The 25,112-nt window shown below is 39.8% G+C and overlaps 1 protein-coding gene across 8 annotated transcripts in view; it reads right to left on the bottom strand.

Annotated features, from left to right (window-relative positions):
* Positions 1 to 25,112, bottom strand: part of LOC131061500 (sister chromatid cohesion protein PDS5 homolog A) — a 215,145-nt gene that overhangs the window by 14,682 nt on the left and 175,351 nt on the right. For all 8 annotated transcript variants that reach the window (XM_057995214.2, XM_057995215.2, XM_057995216.2 and 5 more), the window contains 2 exons: positions 9,602 to 9,679; positions 9,466 to 9,494 (listed from right to left, as the gene is read on the bottom strand). In XM_057995214.2, the coding sequence (XP_057851197.2) occupies positions 9,466 to 9,494; positions 9,602 to 9,679 (107 nt within the window). The remainder of the gene's footprint in view (positions 1 to 9,465; positions 9,495 to 9,601; positions 9,680 to 25,112) is intronic.

Below are 25,112 nucleotides of genomic sequence, written 5' to 3'. Positions count from 1 at the left end.
TGGATGGTCCACAGTGGAGACCCTAGACATGCTAGAAGCATGGCACCCACTACACCACATCACAACAGGAAGGCATGGCAGAGTACTCACTACACTCCATAGAATGAAGGCATGCCTTCAGGATGTCTTCTACATGATGTAGAGGCCAACCACTTCTATGGAGGAAGCTCATACAACCAAGGTGAATGCACTTAGACATGCAGTTGTTATGAGTGAGTTGTCCACCCATATCAGCATATTTCAAGAGTAGCTTGCCCAGCAGACTTATATAAATTTCCAATGTCTTACAACTGCTGACACACATTCCTTGCTGGACAATAAGTCACAAGTGCCATTACATGAAGCAAATGAATTTCAAGTAGTATAATTGTGAAATATCTCAATTATCAGGTGAGGAGGAATGGGGATTGATCAGCAAACAAGAAATGAGGCCTTGCAGAGACTGTTATATAAGTGGAGACAACGCTACAGGTCTGGAATACTGAAAAAATAAGTATGCTGGCCCATAAGTCTTTATATCCTTTGTCAACTAAGTATTAGATGCCTCCTTTAAGCACCAACCGATAGCCAAAAACCCCAACAACCCCAAGCAGCCTTCCAAAACACCAAACACAGTCAAAATACAACCTGTCATATAATATCAGTCTCCTTAGAACTGTTTGGCCCCTTTCCTAGCAACCCTTCCAACATAGTACTCCAATCTGCTGTCAAATGCCTTATACCAACCCAGCACCCCTTAGAAACTCTCAGCCATTATCGAAAATGCAGAGAATTAATTTTGCTTCAGATCGTGGCACTAAAGGGAGAGCGGTGCCAATTAAAAATTCAAAACCTTCCTCATTTGATGCCAATTCAGTGCCCAAGCACTTATAACCATTGAACAAGGTCTAGGCACTTCCCAGTATGCAGATTTGCCCCCAAATGGCCAGGCGTTTGAGTCTTCACATCCCATACCAGTCAAGGGTGAAGCTTTATGGCTGGTACAAATGTACGGCTACCTTGGAACTAATGAATCAGCAGCAAACCCTTCAAATTCACAATCAAACCTATAGCCTAAACATGTAAATCATCCTCCAAACATGCTCTCATAATCTCAGACTAGATTCGCCGCCCTACGAACATTTTAGGAGGGTCATCCTTGCTAGGACATCGCCCAGGAACATCATTTTGTACGACCAACCATGTAAGCTCTGCAAATGCATTCAAACGCAACAATAACTCCGAAAAATTACCTGATATCAATCTCAAACAAACCCACAGTTAAAAAACCACAAAAGCTTTCATTTCCAAAAAAAGAAAACACCATGAAAATCAGTGTGTTTCCTATATCAAAACACCAAACCAGTTACAATGGATCTTTCACCATCGAAACTAGTGAATATTGACAAGGGTTTTTGTCCTCAATCAACCTTGGGAAATCTTTTTTGTTCACTCCAGCAACATCTTGATAAGTGTGCAACTCTAAATAAAGAAAATGAGAGCCAAAACCCCTTTATATAGAGTTGGAGGGAAATAGGGCAATTTAAAAGTTTATTAATAAATTATTTTCCCTCAAAAGCCTTTTGCACTTTATAAAGTTAATTTATGTATTAAATCTCCTTTGCCCTAAATGTCCACTTTATTAACTTTATTAATTTAGAACACTAAAGTAAATATTTTAACTTTATAACTAGTAGTATAATTTAATAATCCAAACCTCAATCAGGTAATCTCCCCTTGAAAATTGTGTGTCTTTGGTCCTAGTTCTGCAACCATCTGACACTCTACTTGTTGGAGTTGCCTAGTGCCTGTGCTATAGTCAAAGGCATAGGTTTAGAGGGAAGGAGCTTAAAAGGGGAATCACTAATGTGTCAAGAGGAACACCCAACTAACTGACCAACTCTTATATGTGCCAAGCTCAAACAAATGGTGGAAGCATCAAACGGCTCACTTTAACTCCTTCAATTCCTCTTCCCACTTACTTCTTTGCTACCTACATCATTTTCTTTTGAGATTGCATCTTCTAACACCTATTTGTGTTTCTATGAGATACTTCAATTGCCCTTGAAGCTTATGCTTGACCTTGACATCTACAAACTATGATTGTAATGATCTCTATATAAACTTTAAAGTTAAATGACCAAATCATGCTATTGTAAGTATTTGATCATAGGTGAACACCAAATACCATCAGACTATACATTACATCTTGAAATAGCCCAATATCATGTTGAGTCATATAAAATCCTTTTTGTTTTAGGGAAAGAAAATCATGAATTCAAGCAAATACCAACCCTTTGCAATTGTAGATCTGCCGCATGTTCAGCACAATCATAAGCCAATCCTCTATGCCACAATGTCAAATGCAAGCAAAGCACCAACCAATCTGCTCCAAAAGACATCCAATATAAAGCACCACCCTTTTGTTGATAGGTATTCTTTTTCCAAGCCTATGTTTCCCATACCCTAATCATGCTACCTTTGAGCTAGTCATATATGGGTTATGTAAGGCTAGAACAGCGAGGCCTTTGTGTTCTTGTGGACAACTGTTGTTAGTCTGGAGTCTGGACTAGTGGTCTGGTGGAAGGCACCTCAAAGATTCTAGAAATATGCATGAGCATATAGGTGATTCACATCTCCTGATCCACAAAACACACAAACTATTCCTAATTATCCCATTGGTCAATTGATACTATACAGATTGTTTACCCTCTCGGGTGACTGACTTAAAACATACAGATAAAACATGTAATGCAGAATAATAATGCCATAGACATCAGAGAAAATATAAGAAATGTTATTCCATTCATAATCGTATGTCACAAGTTACATTCGGAAGTATATAAAGATACCGAGGGGGTGCGAGTGCCAACCGTCACACGGTAACTACCACCCCTTGGCTGCCGACTAACAAAGACAATTACAACTTACGACTTAATTAACTAGTTTAATTTGCGTACAATATTGCGGCTAACATCATCCCCCCCAAATAAACAAGGTCGTCTCCTGACGACTGAATTACAACATAAAACTCAGGACTGAGAAGGGGGTGGAGAGGTATTCCCCGATGGCAGTATACCATGGTGGTAGTACTGCGAACACTAGTCGAGCGTGGAACTCATACACCTGTTGCGTCCTCGCCTGAAAACACTTTTCTGATACCATCCGATGCTCAAGTGCAGATTTCATCATTAGTGCTTCCTTTGACATCACAGTCCTCCTGTGCCTAAACCAAACTTGTCTACAAAACACGCGTTTCAGTCTCAGCCTCCACCAACTGCTACTCAAATGATACTGTCTCCCTAGCCAATTTGTCCTCGATAGCCACCCACGCTACCCTCTCGGCATCCAACTCCTTGGTATGCTGAGCTAAGTCTCATGCTACTCCTACCTCCAACCTAGTGGTCAGGTCCTCCCGAGCCCTCTGTGCATCCACCAAGGCAACCTCTCGTCCAGTTGAGACATACTTCGAGATCCTCAAAGCGTACAATTCATGTCGGGAAGTGGCCACAACCCTCTGGCACAAAGGCTAGGAGATGCCTCAAATCCTCCATCACACTCCCCAAAGGTTGATAGCTGAACTGAATAACTCCCTGGTGCCGTATGACTTCACGTGCCTACAATGCCTTCTCTCAGACTCTGTTTGTTTGCCAATGTTGAGCTTCCCGCCAATGCTGAGCTTCAGGCTTCTTTCTCACAGTACGGGACAACCCAACACTTACCGTGACTTCTCTGATACCTTCACCCAACTCAAAAAGTGTATTGTATCTCAAAAAATAAACTGGGGGTCTAGGGCATCACCCCAGCGGGGTCGAGGGGCAGCACCCATCGCGTAACACTGACACCTCCAATCGTACGGCCACCTTCCCGTGCAGTCAAAACCCCTCCATCGTATAGATCACCCCATACGGAATACACGACCAACCAACTACCATACACACCGTATGGGCCTCATACACGACCAACCGTCCACCATACACACCGTACAGGCCTCCTTCTGCACACCCAACACAAGTGACAATCAACCGTACGGTGGTATTCCACCGCCGCCTCCGTCGTCAGTGGTCCATTGTACGGTGGTTCCACCGCACGGGGTCCCACCGTACGGTGGTCCCACTGCACAATGGTCTCACCGCACGGTGGTTCCACCCCACGGTGGTCCCACCACCACTGTCAATGATGATTTTCTTTTTCTTTTTTTGCTTTTTTTTTAAAAAAATTTCCAGATTCGGCTCGGGTTTCGTGCCTCTAGGATCGCCCTTTCTCGGTTTGCCTCGCCCGAGAGTCTCCCGCTTTGATCCCGTGCCTCTTGAGTCGCCTGCCTGGCCTCTCAGCTCCCCTTCCATCCTATCAGGTTCCCCTCCGGACTCTCGGGTGTCCTTCCGGCCTCTAGGGTCCCCTGCGCGCTTCTTGTGGGAGGGTTTCAATTTGGACCTGTTGGTGGCAAGTCTATTTTCAATTGCCATCCAAAGACCTGGAACCACAAATTCTACAGGGACCACAGTCTCCTTCCCGTACATAAGAAGAAGAAGAAGAAGAATAAAGATTTTGAAGGCTGCGGCCTTCCACACAGGGTTCCAATCGTTGCCGACACGAATGATCTTGGGATTATCTACGTCACCGAGGTTTGGAGTGTCTCCCTTCCAATATTCTTTGTATTTCGGCAGGTACACCTCCTTTGTTACTTGCTCTGGTTCCTCTACTTCGAGCCTATAGCTCTAGAACATTTCGTAATCCTTCATCTGCCAGTGGAAGAGCCCGTTCAATGACCCCGTCTCATCCTCAGAGCATTCTCCTAGTTTGAGAATCCCTTCGTCGTTGGGCTCCCTACAGCCCCGTCCTTCGTCCCTCAGGTCGCCTTCTCCTTCACCCTCTGATTCCGAAGATGATGCCAGTTCCTCAATAACCAACTACGTCCCAAGGTCTATGATAAACTTCCTTCCTCCATTCTCCATAGACAGAGTGTTCTTCTTCCAGTTGTGGGTGGCCTTGGCTGCCACCGGCCACCCTCTCCCTAAGATCGCATCATACCCTTTTTTCTTTAGTGGGATTACCACAAAGTCCAGTATGAAGGGTTGCGCCCCGATGGTAACTTGCTGGCCCATCAGTGTCCCGATGGGTTTGATTCCATGTTGATCTGCTCCCAGCAAATTGAATGTAGATGGCCACAACGTTGGCTTCCCCAGCTTCCGCCAAGTTTCTTCTGGAAGAACATTCACTCCTGATCCACCATCGACGATGGTGTCGGTTAGAATGGTGCCAAGGATACCCATCTCCACAATGGTCGGGTTCCTTCCAGTGTTAACTGCCAGCAGCATGGGGTCTATTGCAGACCCCCTAGGAACATCTGTGCGGTGGTTGGTATTGCTGCATGGTTGGGAGAGATTATTCAGCAACGCCGTTCGTATTTGAGGCATCGTCTGGAGGAGGTCGTGTACCTTCATAGGCACCTCCAGTTTTAAAATTTGATTTAGTATAGCCTCCTCCGCCTTTGGTTGGCTGGAAGTACCCGTCGTACCCTTCGCCTTCGCCCTTTCTCGTATCTCTTTCTCAATTTCTTCCCGTGCTTCCCATACCCTTGGCTTCTCCGTCTCCAGGTCTAGGCACATTGTGTGTCTAGCTTGGGCGTGGGTTATGGCCAGCACTTCCTCTTCTTTGGTTTCCTCGATATTGAGCAAGTTGACGTCGGACTTCGAGCAGGTAGTGTCTTCGTGGTCTCCCGGTCCGCACCATTTGCACAAATATTGTGTGGCCTCTCCCTTTAGGCAGTCTCGGGCAAAGTGCCCCCACTAGTTGCATGCTCAGCATTGTACCATTGGTCGGCCTTTGGAGTCATATTGGATCCAGCTCCTTGTATTGTTATTGTTGTTTCATCCTCCCCACCGGTTATCTCGGTAGCCTCCCGATGTTGCATTGTTGTTCGCTTGGGAGCTGTCGGTACCGCCCGATGTAGTTGGTTGTTCCTGCGTAAGCAATACTTGTTGGTTTCGTGTTTTCATGTTGTAGGGGCATTCCCTAGTGGGATGCCCCATCAACTGGCATATATCACAAAAGGCCTTCTTTTGGCAAGAGCCTTTCGCGTGGCCGTCCGTCTTACATTCTGTGCACCAAAGCTCCCCTTCGTCGGTCTTGCTCGGACCTCCCTTCATAACCTTCAGCTCTTTCATCATCCTCAGCATGTCCTTCTGCAAGGCTTGCACCTTTTTGCCGGACTCGCCATCGCTGCTGCTTCCCTCGGAAGAGTCATCATCCTCGGACGAGCTATCCTTCTTTTTCTTCTTGGATGTCTTGGTCTCGCTCTCGAGATCCATCGCTCTATTATATGCATCTTCGTACAAGGTTGGTGGAACAATTTTCATCTTCTTCCGGATGGAGTGTTTCAATCCCTCAACGAACCATCTCTTTTTCAACCCATCTGCTGGTTGACTCTCCATTTTCCCCAACAGTTCCTTCAGCCGTCGACTATAGGCTCGGACAGTCTCGTTCTTGTTCTGCTTTGTGCCATAGATTTCGGCTACTATTTCATTGTCGTCTCTGAGGAGGCGAAACTCTATCCTGAACTCCTTCTTTAGGTTGGGCCATGTGCCGACTTTGGTCTTATCCATATCGGAGTACCAGTCGATGGCCACTCCCCTTAGGGTTGCTGGAAATTGTGTTACCCATTCGTTCTGGTCGGTAACACCGTTCGCTGACCATATGGTTTCGCAAGTGCGGCAATGGCGGACGGGATCTTCCTTCCCGTCGCCATTGAACTTCTGCAGCTTTTGCTTACTTGCCATCCCACCGCTGGGTCTCGCTCCTCTGGTGCCTTGTGTGCTTGTACGTGGTGATCCTCCGCCTCCGCCTCCTGCACCTGACCCTCCACTCGTGGGTCCTCCGGAGAAGGTTGTTGACCCCGAACCGAACAAATTGCCTCCCGTACAGTACCCTTGTGCTCTCTCGGCACCGTCGGTCGTACTGTCACCTTCAGTCGTCTCCCTCCGGTTGTCCTCCGAAATGGACAAGTTCTTTAGTAGGTCTCTGTTAGCGTCAATCAGGTTTAGACTTCGCCTTATTTGTTCCACCAACTCTTCACGACTTCTTACCCTACGGTGGTATTCTAGCGAACTGTAGAGTTCTCCTTCAGCACCCTCCATGACTCCTAGGTTCCCTTCGAGCAACCCTACGACAATGTAGAGAGTGTAATTCTCTCCGCCTATCTCTGCCTCTGCAACCTCCGTGACACCTCCTGGGTTCCCTTCAAGCAACCCCTCGGCCGGTCGTCCTTCGGCAAGCTGCCTTAGCCTACGCCTTCGTTCTATTTGTTGTCTAAGATTCAACGCTCTTTGTGCCACTTCCCATTCGTCACTTTGTATCTTTTTATTTTTTGTCCTTATTTAGTATATTTGGCATAAATCACTTCCATACATAGCAAGCACACACCATGTACACAAAAAAAAAAAAAAACTTTTTTATTATTTTCCCTTTCGGCCACAATTTATATCAACATTGTGTCGGGATTATTACAAGGTTCAATTTCCCCTTCGCCTCTTGCCATCACGCTCTGCGTCCCAACGACGATTGTTCTGTTTGCGCGTCGTCAGCCTCTGGGTTAATCTCACCGACGGGTAGGCCCATCGTGTCCATACGCCATCCGCTCCTTCCTTTCCCGAGTATGTCTAGGCAACGGCACCAAATGTTTACCCTCTCAGGTGACTGACTTAAAACATACAGATAAAACACGTAATGCAGAATAATAATGCCATAGACATCAGATAAAATATAAGAGATGTTATTCCATTCATAATCGTATGTCACAAGTTACATACGGAAGTATCTAAAGATACCGAGGGGGTGCGAGTGCCAACCGTTGCATGGTAACTACCATCCCTCGGCTGCCGACTAACAAAGACAATTACAACTTACGACTTAATTAACTAGTTTTATTTGCGTACAACATTGCGGCTAACACAGATTAGATAAGGTCTGTAGTCCGAAACACTGAAGCAGGAAATCTGTAATATTTTGGCTACCCCAGCTCAGCAAAGCATAGCATTCAGCTCATGCCCATGCAACCTATTTACCCACAAAAAGTGTCGGTCCCATTGTTGTTAAACCCTCCTAACTGAGAGCTTTAGGTGTTAGACTGCCTTATTTGTCCCTAGTTTCTGTCTCTTCTTACCCTTAGCATCTCCTGGAGGCAAAACTCTCTGCCTCATTCTGGGGAAAGAAGTTGCAGCTTGAATTGGAAGGATCCAACCTTGCCAAGGTGTGACATACCATGCAAAAGCCTTGTCCAATGTTCTTACCAAATTTTTGACCTTACAACTGAGGATGAAGTCCATGCAAGTCACTGATTTTTCCTTTTTCAGCCATATAGAAAAACCATAATTTTCTGCTCTAAAATACTTGCTGCAACCTATTTGCCAGTTATTTGTCCTTCCACCTTTCATCCCTGAATTTTGGTAGCTTTCTCAAAACCCTGGAAAGTGTTGGTTTGTTTTCTGTATCAGGTTTAAATGTTCAAACTTGCCTGAATGCTATACTGAAATAAAAAATAAAATGTGTCAATTGCTCCACCTGGCTCATATCTATAGTTTTCTTACCAGTATGGTGAATGGAGATGCAAATTCCCATATAACTCTACCAACAGTTATGGACTATACAAGTGTAAACCCCTCCAAACCATACTTCATTTCCTCCATCTAACTTGTCTAAACAACCTTGCCCCATAACATGAGGCTCGGACTTTACTAATGGGTACCCACACCCTACTGCTGACAAGAGACAATACCATTGGAATAGTATCATGTCGTCATATAACATGAGACTTTTACATTCCGTATGGTCCACTATTTTTCTAACAGTTGATCACTTAATCCTGCAATTGTAAGATTTGAATGTCTCTAATTCCATGCTATTGACCTGCTCTACCATTGTATGATTCACCACTATTGTTGTCATATAGTTTAGCACTGTCAATGCAGAACAGTGCACCATCACAATAACCAAACAGCTAACATTTCTCCTTGATATTAAGCTAAAGCAATTCATCTCAAACACAATAAACTCATATATAAGCTCTTGACAGACTTGCTGTTATGGACTTAATTTTATCCTTTAGACATCTTACAATATACTGGAATATAGGACTTCCCGTGCCATTAAAAGTGATAATAACAGTAGTAGAAGCATCTGGAATTATGTGTGCTCTCTTTATTTTCCCTTGGCTTCTGATGCCTACAAGACATACCATCTTTTGCATCAAAGGGAGATAGAACAGCACAATGTTTTTCAGCATTAGCTGCATTTGCTCTAATTAAAATATTTTATATAGTGAATCACTATATTTGAGTAATTTTTAATTATATATCAAATTGCCATGTTGCAGCAGAAATATTCGCAGACATTTGCAACATATTGTGTGATGCACAAACAGTAAAATGTTACACTCATCAACCTTTGTTAAAATTTAGGAAGACCTAAATATTAAAAAACATAACATACCGTCCTTTGGCTGGAAACTTCAGAGCATCCTGCAATCCAGTAACAACCACTGTTAGGAAATGAAATCACACATCAAACATAGAAAAGGAATCAATCATTGAATATGTGAAAAAGTAGTATTCAAATAACAACCAACCTTTTGCCTATTTGTAATGACCTCCCAACGTTCATTACCTAAGTGAAGCAATTCAACCTCGCCATCATCATATTCAATCTTTTTACATATGACGATAAAGTTAGTTGTATGCAAAGATAATTTTCTATATAAAAATAATAATTTTTTTTAACTAAGAAATTCAAAAAATAAAGGTACCATTACAATGTAGATTAAAGAAACAATGTTGCAACTTAGTGTTTCAAGAAAAAAAAACATAATAACAAATGAAGTCAGGAGTTTTTATCCCAATAAATTGCACACTTCTTTACAGTCAAAATGGGGTAGCACTACATTGTGGCCTGATATTTTCTGTTGCAAATGTAGCCCCTCATTCCACCTTATTTGATAATAATATGCTTTAAAACATGATAACAAATAAAATATTACTTCTCTCTAGAGCAAGAGGAGCAGTTACAAACAAAAGGATAAAGAAAATCCTGACTTACTTGGAAGAACTAGGGATGGTACAGATAACTTTCCTAAGGCAAGGGAACTGTAGAAAGAATTAATGATTGCTAAGAAAAAGGGGTGTGAAAGAACAGAAGTAGAAGGGGATTCAGAGATCATCATAAAACTGAGAATAATTGTGGATGGTTGTAAAAATATAATAAATAACAAAAACAAGGCTCATAGGAATGATGGGAATAAGGTGGCAGAGTACATAGCCAATATTGGACACAAGTGGACAAGGAAATTAAGTATGAGGCTGCCCCACTTGAGGGAACCCCACATAATTAATTTAGCCAAGAAAGAATTAGGTATCCACTCCAACCTTGTTAATGAAAATTTAGATTTGGGTATCAACTGAAATGGCCAGACACGGTAATATTTGCATTTACATTGTTCCAAAATAAATATCTGGCTATTTCACTATAATTGTCGGAAGAAAATATTCAATATGAATAGGCATTGATCCAAAATCTATAAATTTAAGAGAAAATAGTTTATACAGGTTTGTAACCCACCTAATCAATCACCTGGACTAGGTGTAAAGAGGAATGCAAAGATCAATGATATAACCAATAGATGAAACACTCGTATACATAGAATGTTCCCTAACCTTACATGGGCCCTGATAATTCTTATATGAGCCCCTAAGATTGTGGAAGTACATGCTGTAGCACTAAAAGCATACTTTTTGTAATTGAGATCCATTTTTTCATACCTAAATTTTTCACTTCTTTGAAGTTTCTCCACATTAGTTCCTTCCTGTGGTTTCTTTTGTTTTATATTTCTACCAGTAACCACTTTTCTATAGATTGATATGGTCAGTAACGCAAGACTTATCTGTAACATGATGGCATCATCAAGTAAATGCCAAATTCATGCTAAATCTAAAAATCTGACCTTAATTTTACTTCTTGGCAATCTCAAACTTCATTTTATTTTATTTTCTTTAACCATGATGATGCCAGCCAACTGGCATGATATACTCATTTTAACTGCACTAAACAATTAAAAGCGGATAAAAAGATTGACCCATTTACATCATATGGACTGACAGGAAATTCAAACTCCAGAAAAATTGAAGCCAAAGAGGACAAATGTTAGTCACACGAGCACAATGATTTTTTATGTTCTGTTACCACATTGATCTTGATGCTTAATTTCCTGCAGCATTGAATTTCAACGATTTGATTATTTCTCTCCGCCTTGACTTTTCAGAAGCAGGAAGTTTACATGAGGAAAAAACTAGATTTCTGCTATGAAAAAAGGAATTTGATCTGTTTGGTGTACTATTCAAAAAATATTTACCTTATAACTATGTTCCATGGGACATGTCCCCCACCCTAACTGGCGCCTCTGTCCCAATCCACATTTCTAAGGCTGCAGGGCAATGGGGGATGTCCCCCTGACCATCTCCAAAGGTTTTCAACAAGGGAAAACATCCCCAAACAGCATGAGATGTCCACATTACAAGGACCATTAGGACATCCTAAGAATAGCTGGGATATACTAGATGTCTCCTTACCATCCCGAGGACATCCAAGCATCCCCAATGGGAAAAAGATTTTTGCCATGTTTTAAAAAAAAGAAACTTTGACTATGGAAATAATCAGTTTTAAAAGGGCCATGGGGCTTCCACAAGCCCTACCAAGCTCCTAATCCAACCATAAAACATAAATCCTCTTAGTTTTTAAAGTTTTCACTATTCTCATTCTAGCTGCTTCCATCAAGTTTGGATTTATCATTCTCACCCCCAAGCTCCACAGTCAGAGGCAATGTCATTTTGATTTCAGTAGCATTCATGCAGTATTTAAGAAGAGAAGGGGCTAAAAGCTGTCCAGCCATTACCATGGGCTCTAAACTATGATTGTAAGTTATGTAACATTTCAGTAAGTTTTCCTCTCTTTTTTTCCATAACACGTATGGAATTTGTTTATGTTTTTTTTCAATTTTCTCGTACACAAAACCATAGTTCTACAGCACTACCAGCCTGTGATAGTAAAATCATCCATCTTCAACAGTAAAAATGGGTGGTAGTGAGACCAATCAAGATGGATAGTGAAGAAGTAAAACCAAGGGAAGTTTAAGGGAGTGTTGGGGATTCCAATTCTGCTATATTATAATATATATACTTCTGTACATATATTATAATATTATTATATATTATTATATAATAATAATATTTATTTATTTTTTTAGGTAATTGCTATCATATGGGGATAGCTCCCTCTTTTTATCAAAACAGAAAAGATTTCATAGAGCATTTTCATAGTGTTCATATCAGCCCAACCAATTTCTAAACAGTGATAATCTACCCTAGATATCAGCATATTCATTTTGACAATTTTGTGTACAAAAATGCCAAACCATAGGCCCAATCCAGTACCCGGGCTGCAGTTGGTTTGGAAATCCACTTCTGATCCGATCCAAAAATGGCCTTCAGAACTGAAAGTTGTTAACTACACCCGCCTTAAATGCTTCCCATGCCACTTCCATATAGTTATCATTTGTTGCCTTCCTCGTTTTGCTGGATGAAGAGCCATCACCTTTCCCTGCAGCCTCCCCATCATCCTTCTCATCACTAACAGTGATGTCTGAAAAATAAGCCCAAAGAGGGCGGTTCAACTCGTTGGCATTCAGGTCCAGAATCGCATTGGCCACCGTTGGCCAACTGTAATGAGTAAGGAAACCATCCCCTATCTCAAAGCATTTTCTTCTGGACCCCAATGCATCCGCAAGTGAGCAAAAAACTGCCTAATAAATGTGTCCATCGTGCCAATGCCTATCTTCCCCAAGGCTTGCAGCGATGACCACTCGCAAATGCGGCCACAATCTCCTCACAATCTATATTGGATAACCTTCTGCACTGTTCCGCAATACCCTCTTCCCTGCAAAGACAGCATAGTCTGAAGATGTGTGCCATTATCTCTCAGAGCACAATCTAACTCTCTACCACAGGCCCTATCTAGGATGTCAATCGACTGTTTATATATATACTAATTCCTACTCTTCCTACATCCCAAAATATCCCAACATTACAGACTGTAGTCCAGCCTATGACAAAGACCAAATCTAGCATAGAATCCATTGTACACATTGTAAGTCTATAATGTCAGTAGTGGCTCCACCAAAATGCAATCTGTAACAGGGCCAATCCATGCATAGAGTACCAATTGTGAGATCCAAACACCATCCATAATGGCATGTCTAATAAGGAAAGACATTTTCAGTCTTACCAAGAAGATCACAAGAGGATTATTATATGACACATTCTGACCAAGAAACAATTGGGGGCCCCATCGTTCCAGCTATGGAAGAGATCATCTCGATCCACCCACATTTGCATTCCTTATTTATAATTGATTAAAAGCCAGGCCAAGATGAGGTGTCTGAACCAGACATGACACCATACTCTTGAACAACCTCCACATTTGCAATCAAATGCACAGCCATATTAGCTTCCCGATAGGCATGGGAAATGCTATAGTCCCCAAATTCTGTGAGTATCTTTAGCAATCCTAATCCAATTGCTCAATTTCCAATTAGGAGTTTCTCCACATATAACAGCCTATACACATATCTAAGAGTCGTCCTCAATATCCACTATTTGAATGTTTTTCTCTTTGCACATTTTTAGTCCTAAAACAAGAGCTTCAAATTTTGCTTCATTATTAGTTGCCAAGCCCATCCACTTGAAGCAACCCAGACACGTTCACCATTCCACTCCCTGATTATACAACCTGCACTAGCCAGGTCAGGATTGCCCTTAGGCACTCTATCAAAGTTTAATTTCCACCTACGCATTTTGCGGAATCTCCAAACGACTTCCTATCTGACTTACCAGCATGTGAAGGTATGGTCCACCTTCTTAAATCTAACCATTGTTTTTGAATCCACTCATTCCATCGGGAGAATTTGCTGCTTCTCTTAAATCTAACTCGATTGTTAGTGATTTCTGCAATATCTTTCTTAATTTTACCAATGAGACCCTCAAACAACATTTCTGAATCCCTAAAAAAATTTCTGTTACATTCCTTCAAAATATTCCATACTAATGTTGAAGGAGCAATGGTCCAAATAATAGCCCATAAAGATTTATTACATGAAGAGGGCCAACTTTGTAAAAACTTAAACAAGCAATCCTGTCTTGGCCCTTCCCAAAGCAGCAAACAAGTCAACCAATCACAGCATTTTGAAGCCAAGTCACAATTTAGAAATATATGATCAGACGTTTCTGAATTTTCCTTGCATAGGGCATAGCGATAAGAGCCCACAATACCCACACTGTTTAATCTGTTTGAGGTCAAACACCTTTTATGTAATGCAATCCATAGAAATGCACCAGCCTTCGGAAGAACTGCCTAATCCAAACATAAGAATACAGGCCATCCACCAACTTCAGCATACCTTTCTTGTATTTGATAACCCAATTTGTTCGAGTACTCACCACATTTGGCACCAAACCAGATAATTTCGTCTTCTAAATAACAAGGGACAACTCTACGCACTTCTAATTCCTTCTTTTGGAGGACACTGGATGTTTCTTGGTAAACCCAAGATGATTGTGTTAATCCAAGAGTACTCAGGACCGAAAGTACCGCATTCCACTTGTATGTAATTAGCAACCTTTGACCCAAACTCCAAAATCAGCCCATCCACATACTCTCTCATATCTAAAATGTCTACCAATCTACTATGCCCATTCCACGAATCAGTCCAAAATTCCGCAGACATGCCACTATTTATTTTCCAAATGAGATGATTGGTGATCGCGTGTCTGAAATATTCTTGCTGGAGATTTTTACTAATCACAGACAAGAACAGGGCTAATTCCAGAGATAATTTACAGGCAGTTTGACATGATTCTTATTAACATTCAACAATGGCTTTTCCAATTCCAAATCCATTAACAATTGCTACAGCCAGGATCAGTAATAACTTCAAGAGACTAATTCATTACAAGAGTTGAACATAAGCATACCAATTATCGCTCCAAATATCATGCCATAAACCTTGACATGTGCTCATGATGATCAAAAGCAGAGACAGTCTGTTCACAAACGATTTGCTGATACTGCTGATGATCTGCTCCTGCTGTTGATGTCTGATCAGTGAATCTGAATCCTTGTTCTGAGCGCTGCAACCCTTCTAACTGACTGCGATATCAAACAAACTGATATTGTTGCCTTCCAATCGTCAAATAAACACCTTCAGCCCTAGCGATAAAGCTTCGAACAGATATTTATTGCTTCCAAAATGAATTTGAATGCTGTTGCAGACCTGGGGCCACGTCCAGAACTGCTGGTAACAGGGGTTTCGTCCTACTTGATAACTAAATTGCAAATAACTCATAAATCGGTAAAAGAAGACCATAATGAATGATTTCTTTGATGAATCGACCCCTTAAATAAGAACTCCATGCTCTCCAAAAAAGCCATCGATTGCCTCTAGAAGACTCCTCATTAGTGACTTAGGCAAATAATATAAGTTATATTGATTATTAAATGACCCCCAAGTATGGTCGCCTAGGAGAGATAACATTATAACTTAAAAATGGCCCCAACTTAAGTCATAACGAATAATTAAAATATTTATGCACAATACTTAAGATTTTTGGCCTTATTTTAATTATTCACTCATTCCTTATTAAATTTTGCCTTAGCTCCAAATTTTCGATAATATCGTGCTTAACAATAACAATTCGGCGATAGTAATATGACTTTATAGTCATCGGATAATACAATGATAATAGTCATTGATCTGCCGTAAGGCAGTCAACAATATGTTAATGTTACTTTCATTGAATATATATATGCCCAATGATATCGATGCTTGCTGATAATGATAATCGATAACCATGGCAATTACATTATACAGCAAGCAGTCGATAATTAATATATTTATCAGTTATTATTTGACAGAATCGAATACATATCAGCGATCACTTTGAAAATCTGTTCGTACCATATAGCATTATTCTTATTGTATTCTCAGATCAAATTTGATATTATCCTTACGAAAGAATATCTAAAGACTATGATAAAATCTGAAAGTAAACATCAGATATACATTGAGATTAAAAGACTTTTGTTTTTCTCTATCAATGATCTATATTCCTTAACAAGCCCATGGATCTAGTCACAATGGATTCAAGTACATGCAACTTTTTGTTGATGATCAGACAAGGAAAATCTGAGTTTATTGCTTGCAAACTAAAGATGAAGCCTTTTCCTACAAAGATTTTCACTCTTATGGAGAAGGATACAAATCATTGTATTCGTGACCTCTGCTTAGATTGGGGGGTATACACCAACATATAATTTTCCACCTACTTGAAGGAAAATGGAATTTGATGTCGATTGATTGCAAGCCACACACCTCAGCAAAATGGAGTTGCTGAATGTTGTAACCACATCATCATGGAAATGGTATGTAGCATGTTGAAGAATTCTCACTTGGGATGAAGGGATAATCTCTATATGGACAACAAGCTAGTTGACCTAACTCCACTATGACCAGTTAGGCATTGAAAATACTATTCACCTGCATCTCGTTCAATGGTTCTTCGAAACTATACTATGGAATGGGTTCCCAAGGGGCAATTATAGTGTCCGATCTAGTTAGTTATCCCCTTCCTTAGAATATTTTGTTTATCTGCATCACTCGGGTACCTACAGATAGATGCACTAGGCTGGACCGAGCAATAGAATGGTACTCATTGTTCTCCCTACTATTCTATGGTGGGAGTGCTTATTTTTTGGGGAACTAATGTACTCTTAGCCATACTATGATCAACTGCCTATTGTAGCCATGAGAACGGGGTGAATGTCAATTCATTTATACCCCACTATACCCAAGGGAGAACAACCGTTGCTTTATACTCTTCTAGAAGAGTGGTTAGTGTGTTTTTCATGGCAAGCAATTTCAGAGCGCATAGGGTGGGGGCTGGCTTTTGTGTCTATTTCTAGGTATCTCGTTCCTTTCTACGGCAACTACTACCCCATAGAATAGTAGGGGCCCACCCAACCCAATCGCCTATCCTTCCACCCACCCCTATTAGGAGCTGGTCTTCTTCACCATGAACCCATAGAGAAAGTGGTTGTAAGGATTCTTCCGGTTTTTGCGGTGAATCGACTTGTATCTACTTAACCAGAATGATTAACCAAAGTGCCTATAAATATACTAGGGGGGTGGCGCATTGAGGATTCACATCCCAACCCCATTTGTTTATCGGATATCGCCTACCCAATCTGTTATATTCAATGAGATACCTAAGCCTACTATCTATAGGAGGTGAAATAGTCTTCAGATATTCTTACTTTCAAATTTTATCATAGTCTTCAGATATTCTTTCGTAAGGATAATCTCAAATTTGATCTGAGAATACAATAAGAATAATGCTATACGGTAAGAACAGATTTTCAAAGTGATCGCTGATATGTATTCGATTCTGTCAAATAATAACTGATGAATATATTAATTATCGACTGCTTGTTGTATAATGTAATTGCCATGGTTATCGATTATCATTATCAGCAAGCATCGATATCATTGGGCATATATATATGTGAAGGGTTATGTCTACGTAGGGGCATGTCCCCTACGTGGCTTTATGCCACGTAGGGTCATGACCCTATGTACCCATAACACTTCAACATGTATTAGCCACCATCATTAGTTATGCACCGATTCATTATCAGCAAGCATCGATATCATTGGGCATATATATATATATATGTGAACGGTTATGTCTACGTAGGGGCATGACCCCTACGTGGCTTTATGCCACGTAGGGTCATGACCCTACGGAACCATAACACTTCAACATGTATTAGCCACCATCATTAGTTACGCACCATCATTAGTATTAGCATGACCCCTACGTGGCTTTATTTTAATCCACTGTGACTAGATCCATGGGCTTGTTAAGGAATATAGATCATTGATAGAGAAAAACAAAAGTCTTTTAATCTCAATGTATATCTGATGTTTACTTTCAGATTTTATCATAGTCTTCAGATATTCTTTCGTAAGGATAATCTCAAATTTGATCTGAGAATACAATAAGAATAATGCTATATGGTAAGACCGGATTTTCAAAGTGATCGCTGATATGTATTCGATTCTATCAAATAATAACTGATGAATATATTAATTATCGACTGCTTGCTGTATAATGTAATTGCCATGGTTATCGATTATCATTATCAGCAAGCATCGATATCATTGGGCATATATATATGTGAAGGGTTATTTGTACGTAGGGGCATGACCCCTACGTGGCTTTATGCCATGAAGGGTCATGACCCTACGTAACCATAACACTTCAACATGTATTAGCCACCATCATTAGTTATGCACCGATTCATTTATCGTGCTCGATACTATCGTGCTTATCGTGCTCAATACTATCGTGCTTAACAATAACAATTCGGCGATAGTAATATGACTTTATAGTCATCGGATAATACAATGATAATAGTCATTGATCTGCCGTAAGGCAATCAACAATATGTTAATGTTACTTTCATTCAATATATATATGTATGTGATTTTAATTGAAATGATAAATATATATATTGAATGAAAGTAACATTAACATATTGCTGACTGCCTTACGGCATATCAATGACTGTTATCATTGTATTATCCGATGACTATCAAGTCATATTACTATCGCCGAATTGGTATTGTTAAGCACGATAGTATCGAGCACGATAAATGAATCGGTGCATAACTAATGATGGTGGCTAATACATGTTGAAGTGTTATGGTTACGTAGGGTCATGACCCTACGTGGCTGTATTATCCGATGACTATCAAGTCATATTACTATCGCCGAATTGGTATTGTTAAGCACGATAGTATCGAGCACGATAAATGAATCGGTGCATAACTAATGATGGTGGCTAATACATGTTGAAGTGTTATGGTTACGTAGGGTCATGACCCTACGTGGCATAAAGCCACGTAGGGGTCATGCCCCTACGTAGACATAACCCTTCACATATATATATGCCCAATGATATCGATGCTTGCTGATAATGATAATCGATAACCATGGCAATTACATTATACAGCAAGCAGTCGATAATTAATATATTCATCAATTATTATTTGACAGAATCGAATACATATCAGCGATCACTTTGAAAATTTGTTCTTACCATATAGCATTATTCTTATTGTATTCTCAGATCAAATCTGAGATTATCCTTACGAAAGAATATCTGAAGACTATGATAAAATCTGAAAGTAAACATCAAATATACATTGAGATTAAAAGACTTTTGTTTTTCTCTATGAATGATCTATATTCCTTAACATGGTATCAGAGCAAAGTTGGTAGAGAAATAAATAAAAGATAGTGACATTTTTTAATTAAAATTCAGACTTGCATTCAAAATCAAAGGAAGAACAATCAAGGTGAACAGTGTTAGAGTGGAGGATAGAATCGAAGGCGCATCCAACTTTGTCTCATGGAAAATTCGAATAATAGCAATTCTTCAAGAACTTGAATTGGATGCATATATAGAAGACACAAAGATGCCCAAAGACGAACAAGAGAAAACAACCTGGAAAAGACACAACAACAAGGCTAAGAAAATAATAATTGATGTTGTTAAAGATCACATTCTTCCAACCATATCAAAACTAAGTACAGCTTATGATATGTTCAAGACCATCCAAAATACATATGGAATAAATAATGCAAGCAGATTGCTTACTTTAAAACAGCAATTAATTCATATCAACATGAACAAAGGAGAAACAATCACATCCTATTTCATGAGGATTTCAGTGTTGAAAGACCAATTGTCAACTATTGGAAATGATGTAGATGATATGGAGCTATCTCTAATAGCACTTAAGGGATTACCATCCAGTTGGGAATCCTTTATTCAAGGCATTAGTGCTCAACCTACACTACCGAAATTCGATCAACTCAAGAACGATTGCACTCAAGAAGAATCTCGACTAATTACAAGAGGAATGGGTCCAAACAAAGAAGGAGAAATTCAAGCACTACATGCTAACACAAGCAACAAAGGGAAGAAAAAGAAGTTCAAACAGCAAAGAGGAAATAACAATCAAAATCACAAAAACAGAGACTTCTCCAAGATTCAATGCTACAGGTGTGATAAATTTGGATGCACTCACAGGTTCTGCCCGGAAAGAAAGAAAGCCCAAGCAACCATAGCTGAAGTCAAGGAAGTAGAGAATCCTCTATTCTTCTTAGCCTTATCAAGCGAGCTAAATTCAAACAAAAATATGTGGATAATCGATAGCGGAGCATCACGACACATAACCGGATTTAGAGATCAATTCGAAACCTTTGAAGGGCACTCAACTGAAGAAGTTACAATTAGAGACAATTCTATCTATCCACTGAAAGGAATTGAGACCTGCTCAATTCAATTAAGAACAAGAGTTGCATTACAATTGAAAGATGTTCTTTTTGTATCGGGTATCAAAAGAAATTTAGTCTCTATTTCAGGACTAGCTGATCAAGGATATCGCATCACCTTCCATGAAGATAAAGTTCTACTCTGGCCTAAAAATTCTAACATAAAGAATCCTATTCCTATAGGATCTAGAGATGGTAGTTTATACAAACTATGTAATACTCAAAAACAAGCACTAAATCATGAAGTATCAAATTCTAATGAAATTTGGCATAGAAGATTAGGACATCTTCGGTTTAGTGCCCTACCTTCTATGGGAAAGATCACCACAAGATTACCTAATCTAAAATCTGATCATGTTGGAACTTGTAATGGATGTGCTCTAGGGAAGAACTCAAAAGGGTTTTTTTCTTCAAGTGAACACAAATCAAAAGTTGTACTAGAGCTTGTCCACACTGATTTGTGTGGTCCAATGTCATTACCATCACTAGGGGGATTTTTGTATTACATGATATTTGTTGATGACTACTCTAGGAAAACTTGGATCTATTTCATAAAACTTAAAGAATCTAATGAAGTGTTATTGAAATTCGAAGAATTTAAAAGCCTTAGATGAAAATCAAGCAGGGAAGAAAATAAAGACTCTAAGATCAGATAATGGGGCTGAATATATCTTTGAAAATTTTGAAGAATTCTACAATTCTGTTAGGATTAAGAGGGAGTGTACAGTACCTTATAATCCTCAACAAAATGGAGTCGCAGAAAGGAAAAACAGAACCATCATTGAAGTCACTAAAGCCATGATGCATAATCAAAATCTACATATCTCATTCTAGGCTGAAGCCTCAAATACAGCTATGTACATTCAAACTAGATGCCCTCATTCAATCGTAGAGAACATAACACCTGAAGAAGCCTTTACAAGGAATAAACCAGATTTAAGCCATCTAAGAATCTTTGGTTGTCACATGTATATTCATGTTCCTAAAGAAAAGAGGACCAAACTAGAACCCTCCAGGAAGAAAGGCATATTTGTTGGCTACAGTGAAGCCACTAAAGGATACAGAGTCTATATTTCAGGACGAAGATCTATTGAAATCAGTAGAGATGTCAAATTTGAAGAGGATGTTGCTTATAAACTCTCTCTAAGTGCAGAAGATGATCAAATCACAGAATCAAATGAAAATCTTACAATTGAGAATCAGAGGGAGAATAGCATAGAAGATCATGAACCTTAATCATCTAATTTTGAGAATGTTGAAAATCCTAACAACAAGAAAAGACCACTATGGGCAAGAAAGATGACAGAAGAAAATAATGTGGAACCTGATGAAATCTTCAGAGAGAATAAGAAAACAAGAAGTCAATCATGTTGTTTATAATTAGGGCTGGCGGATTCCAATTGCCTTGGGCAACATTGGAATCCACCTAAGGGGGCCAGCCCCTTCTCCAACATATAGGGCCAGGCCCTATACCTCTCGACTACTCCTAAAAGGTCCCCACGCTACAAACCCAACACGCCACCATGATAGGGCCGACCCTATCCACTTCGCACAAAAGAAATTAAATAAATTAAAAGACAAATTAAAAGGTTCAAATGCAAGGCAAGCCGACTTGATTTGAAGTGTTTGCTCTCATATAAATAAGGCATATACTTCTCCCAATATTCACCAATTCAGTTTCAAGCAAAATGCGAAATACATCTTCAAGTAGCGAACTTCTTTGGAAGCAGCAGATCATAGCGAACTTCATTTATATGCAACAGATTACCTATTAGATCACAGCAAACTTCATTAAAGGCAGCAAGTTATCATTAAAGACGGTGATCTCCATTGAAGGAGAAAGCAAAGGACTGCGAACTAGTTGAAAGGTGCAATTAATCCTTGTTATGCCCAGCAAGACAGATTAGAAGGACTGCAAATCATGATCTCTGTCAGTAAGCTAGTTGTGTAGTCTTCTATGTCATCTTCCTTGTGACTGCAACATCTATACTCCAGATAAGTGTGTAATTATCAATTGAATCTAAAACCATAATCAGATCTGAGGATCTTTTCTGGCTGGGTTTTTCTTCCTAGGAGGTTTTCCCAGGGTAACCTTGTCTTGTCTTTATGCATTCATTTCTTACCATGCTTAAATCTGAAAAACAATCAATCTAATTAACCTAGTTAGAAACAAATTCTGATTTTCTGAGTTTTATTTAATCTGAGAGTACTAAAAATAACATGGTATCAGAGCTATTGGCTAGATCAAACTTTAAGATTTAGAATTCAGTGCTCCTTTATTTTTAGATTGTTGTCGCATTTGCAAGTCAGGTAAATGGGGCTGAAAGTTGAAGATAGGCTTGATGGGAATCTAAATTTTACTGCATGGAAAGTTCGAATCAAGTTGGCTCTAGCGGAAGAAGACTTTCTACAATTCATAGAAGCGAAAGAGCTAACTGAACCTACAGATGCAGCCGAGCTAAAACAATTCAAAAAGGATGCTGTCAAGGCCACGAAGATTCTCATTGATTCAGTCAAAGACCACCTAGTCACCTCTATTGCCTCATTTACCACTGCAAGAGAAATGTTCAGCCATCTACAAGGTACATATGAAGTTAACAATCTTAGTAGGGCAATTACTTTAAGACAACAACTACTTAATATCAAAATGGCAAAAGAAGATTCTATTATTTCCTACTTTATGAGAATTTCAGAACTAAAGAATCAGCTAGGTTTAATTGGTCATAACATGGAAGACAAAGACCTTGTCATGATTGCCCTAAATGGTCTACCTCACTCATGGAGTCATTTATCCAAACCATAAGTGGCAGGACTGAGTTACCTACCCTTGATCGCCTTAAGAATGATTGCATCCAAGAAGAGTCTCGCCTCATCACAAGAGGGCAAACCAAAAGTCCCCATGTAGATGATCATCACATGCTTGCAGCTCAATGCAAAAAAAGGGGAAATTGGAAGAAACCTTATCCAAAAAGAAATAGGGAATTCAGACCTTTTAGTTCCCACCACCCTTGGAAGAAACCAAGAGATACCCCGCGTGTCCGATGCTTTAGATGTGACAAATTTGGTCACTATGCTAAAGAATGTCAAAATAACCCTAACCAAAGTGAAGCCAACCTAAATGAAGTCTCAGAACAAAATGATGACTTCTTATTCATCTCCGCTCTATCTAGCAGTGTTCCTTCAGATAGCTATACATGGTTGATTGACAGTGGTGCCTCCAGACACATCACAGGCTACTGTGATCACCTTTCAAACTTGGTAGAAAAGGATACCAGCCTTCACGTGGTAATTGGTAATGACGCTCGTTATTCGGTAAGAGGTTCTGGCTCTACTTCTCTACATTTAGACTCCGGTAATTCTCTGCACCTCAGTGATATCTTGTTTGTTCCTGGAATTAAAAGAAACCTAATTTCCATTTCTGCTCTAGAAGATAAAGGTTAAAAAAAGAGGGAAAAGTTCTTGCTTGGCCTAAGAAATCTAGTTTTAAATCTGCTCGTATAATTGGTCATAGATATGATAGTCTTTATAAGCTCTCTACTAACCCCATTCAAGCCCTCATTAATGAGGCTCCTGAATCTTGTGAGTTATGGCATAGAAGACTTGGACACTTGCATTATCAAGCTCTTCCATCCCTTGAAAAGTTAGTCAAAGGTATGCCTAAACTCAGTCAAATCCATGATAACACTTGTAAAGGTTGTGCTATAGGTAAAAATGTTAAAAGTCTATTTCATAGAAGTGAAAATAGAGCTAAACTCAAACTAGAACTTGTTCACTCTGATTTATGTGGTCCTATGTCTATAGCATCTCCTAGTGGATTTCTTTATTACGTAATCTTCATAGATGATTTCTCTAGGAAAACTTGGATCTACTTCTTAAAATCTAAAGAATCTGATGAAGTCTTAAGCAAATTTAAAGAGTTTAAAGCATTAACTAAAAACTCCTCTGGTAAAAGAATTAAATGTTTAAGATCTGACAATGGAGGTGAGTACACCTCCGGTAGCTTTTATGATTTTTGTGTTGAGTCAGGAATTAAGAGGGAGTTTTGTGTTCCATACAATCCTCAACAAAATGGTGTTGCTGAAAGAAAGAATAGGACTATTGTGGAGGCTGCAAAGGCTATGATTCACGATCAAGACTTGCAGACCTTCCTATGGGTTGAGGCTTCTAGAACAGCAGTGTATATCCAGAATAAATGTCCTCACCGTGTTCTAAAGAACATGACCCCGAAAGAAGCCTTCATAGGATCCAAACCAGACATCAGTCACCTCAGAATTTTTGGAAGTCCCATTTATGTTCATGTACCCAAGGAAAAGCGATCAAATTTGGAACCCTCCGGAAAGAAAGGCATGCTAGTCGGCTACAGTGAATCCTCCAAGGCATTCAGGATATACATCCCTGGTCAAAGGTATGTTGAGGCAAGTAGGAATGTTACATTTGAAGAAGACATTGCTTTTAAGAAATCGAAAGGTTCTTGTGTTATTGATGAAGCTAATGACAATCAAGATATAAACGTTGATACTAACCCTGAGATTCAGAGGGAGCGGGTTGAACCTCCACCTCAAGAAGAACATAATCATCCACCAGAGCCCATGAATCCCACTGATATTCCTAGTGACATTGTCATTACTAAAAAGA

The sequence above is a fragment of the Cryptomeria japonica genome, chromosome 8 (genome assembly GCF_030272615.1).
Source record: "Cryptomeria japonica chromosome 8, Sugi_1.0, whole genome shotgun sequence".
Taxonomy (NCBI): domain Eukaryota; kingdom Viridiplantae; phylum Streptophyta; class Pinopsida; order Cupressales; family Cupressaceae; genus Cryptomeria; species Cryptomeria japonica.
This window is presented reverse-complemented; position numbering and strand designations above follow the sequence as displayed.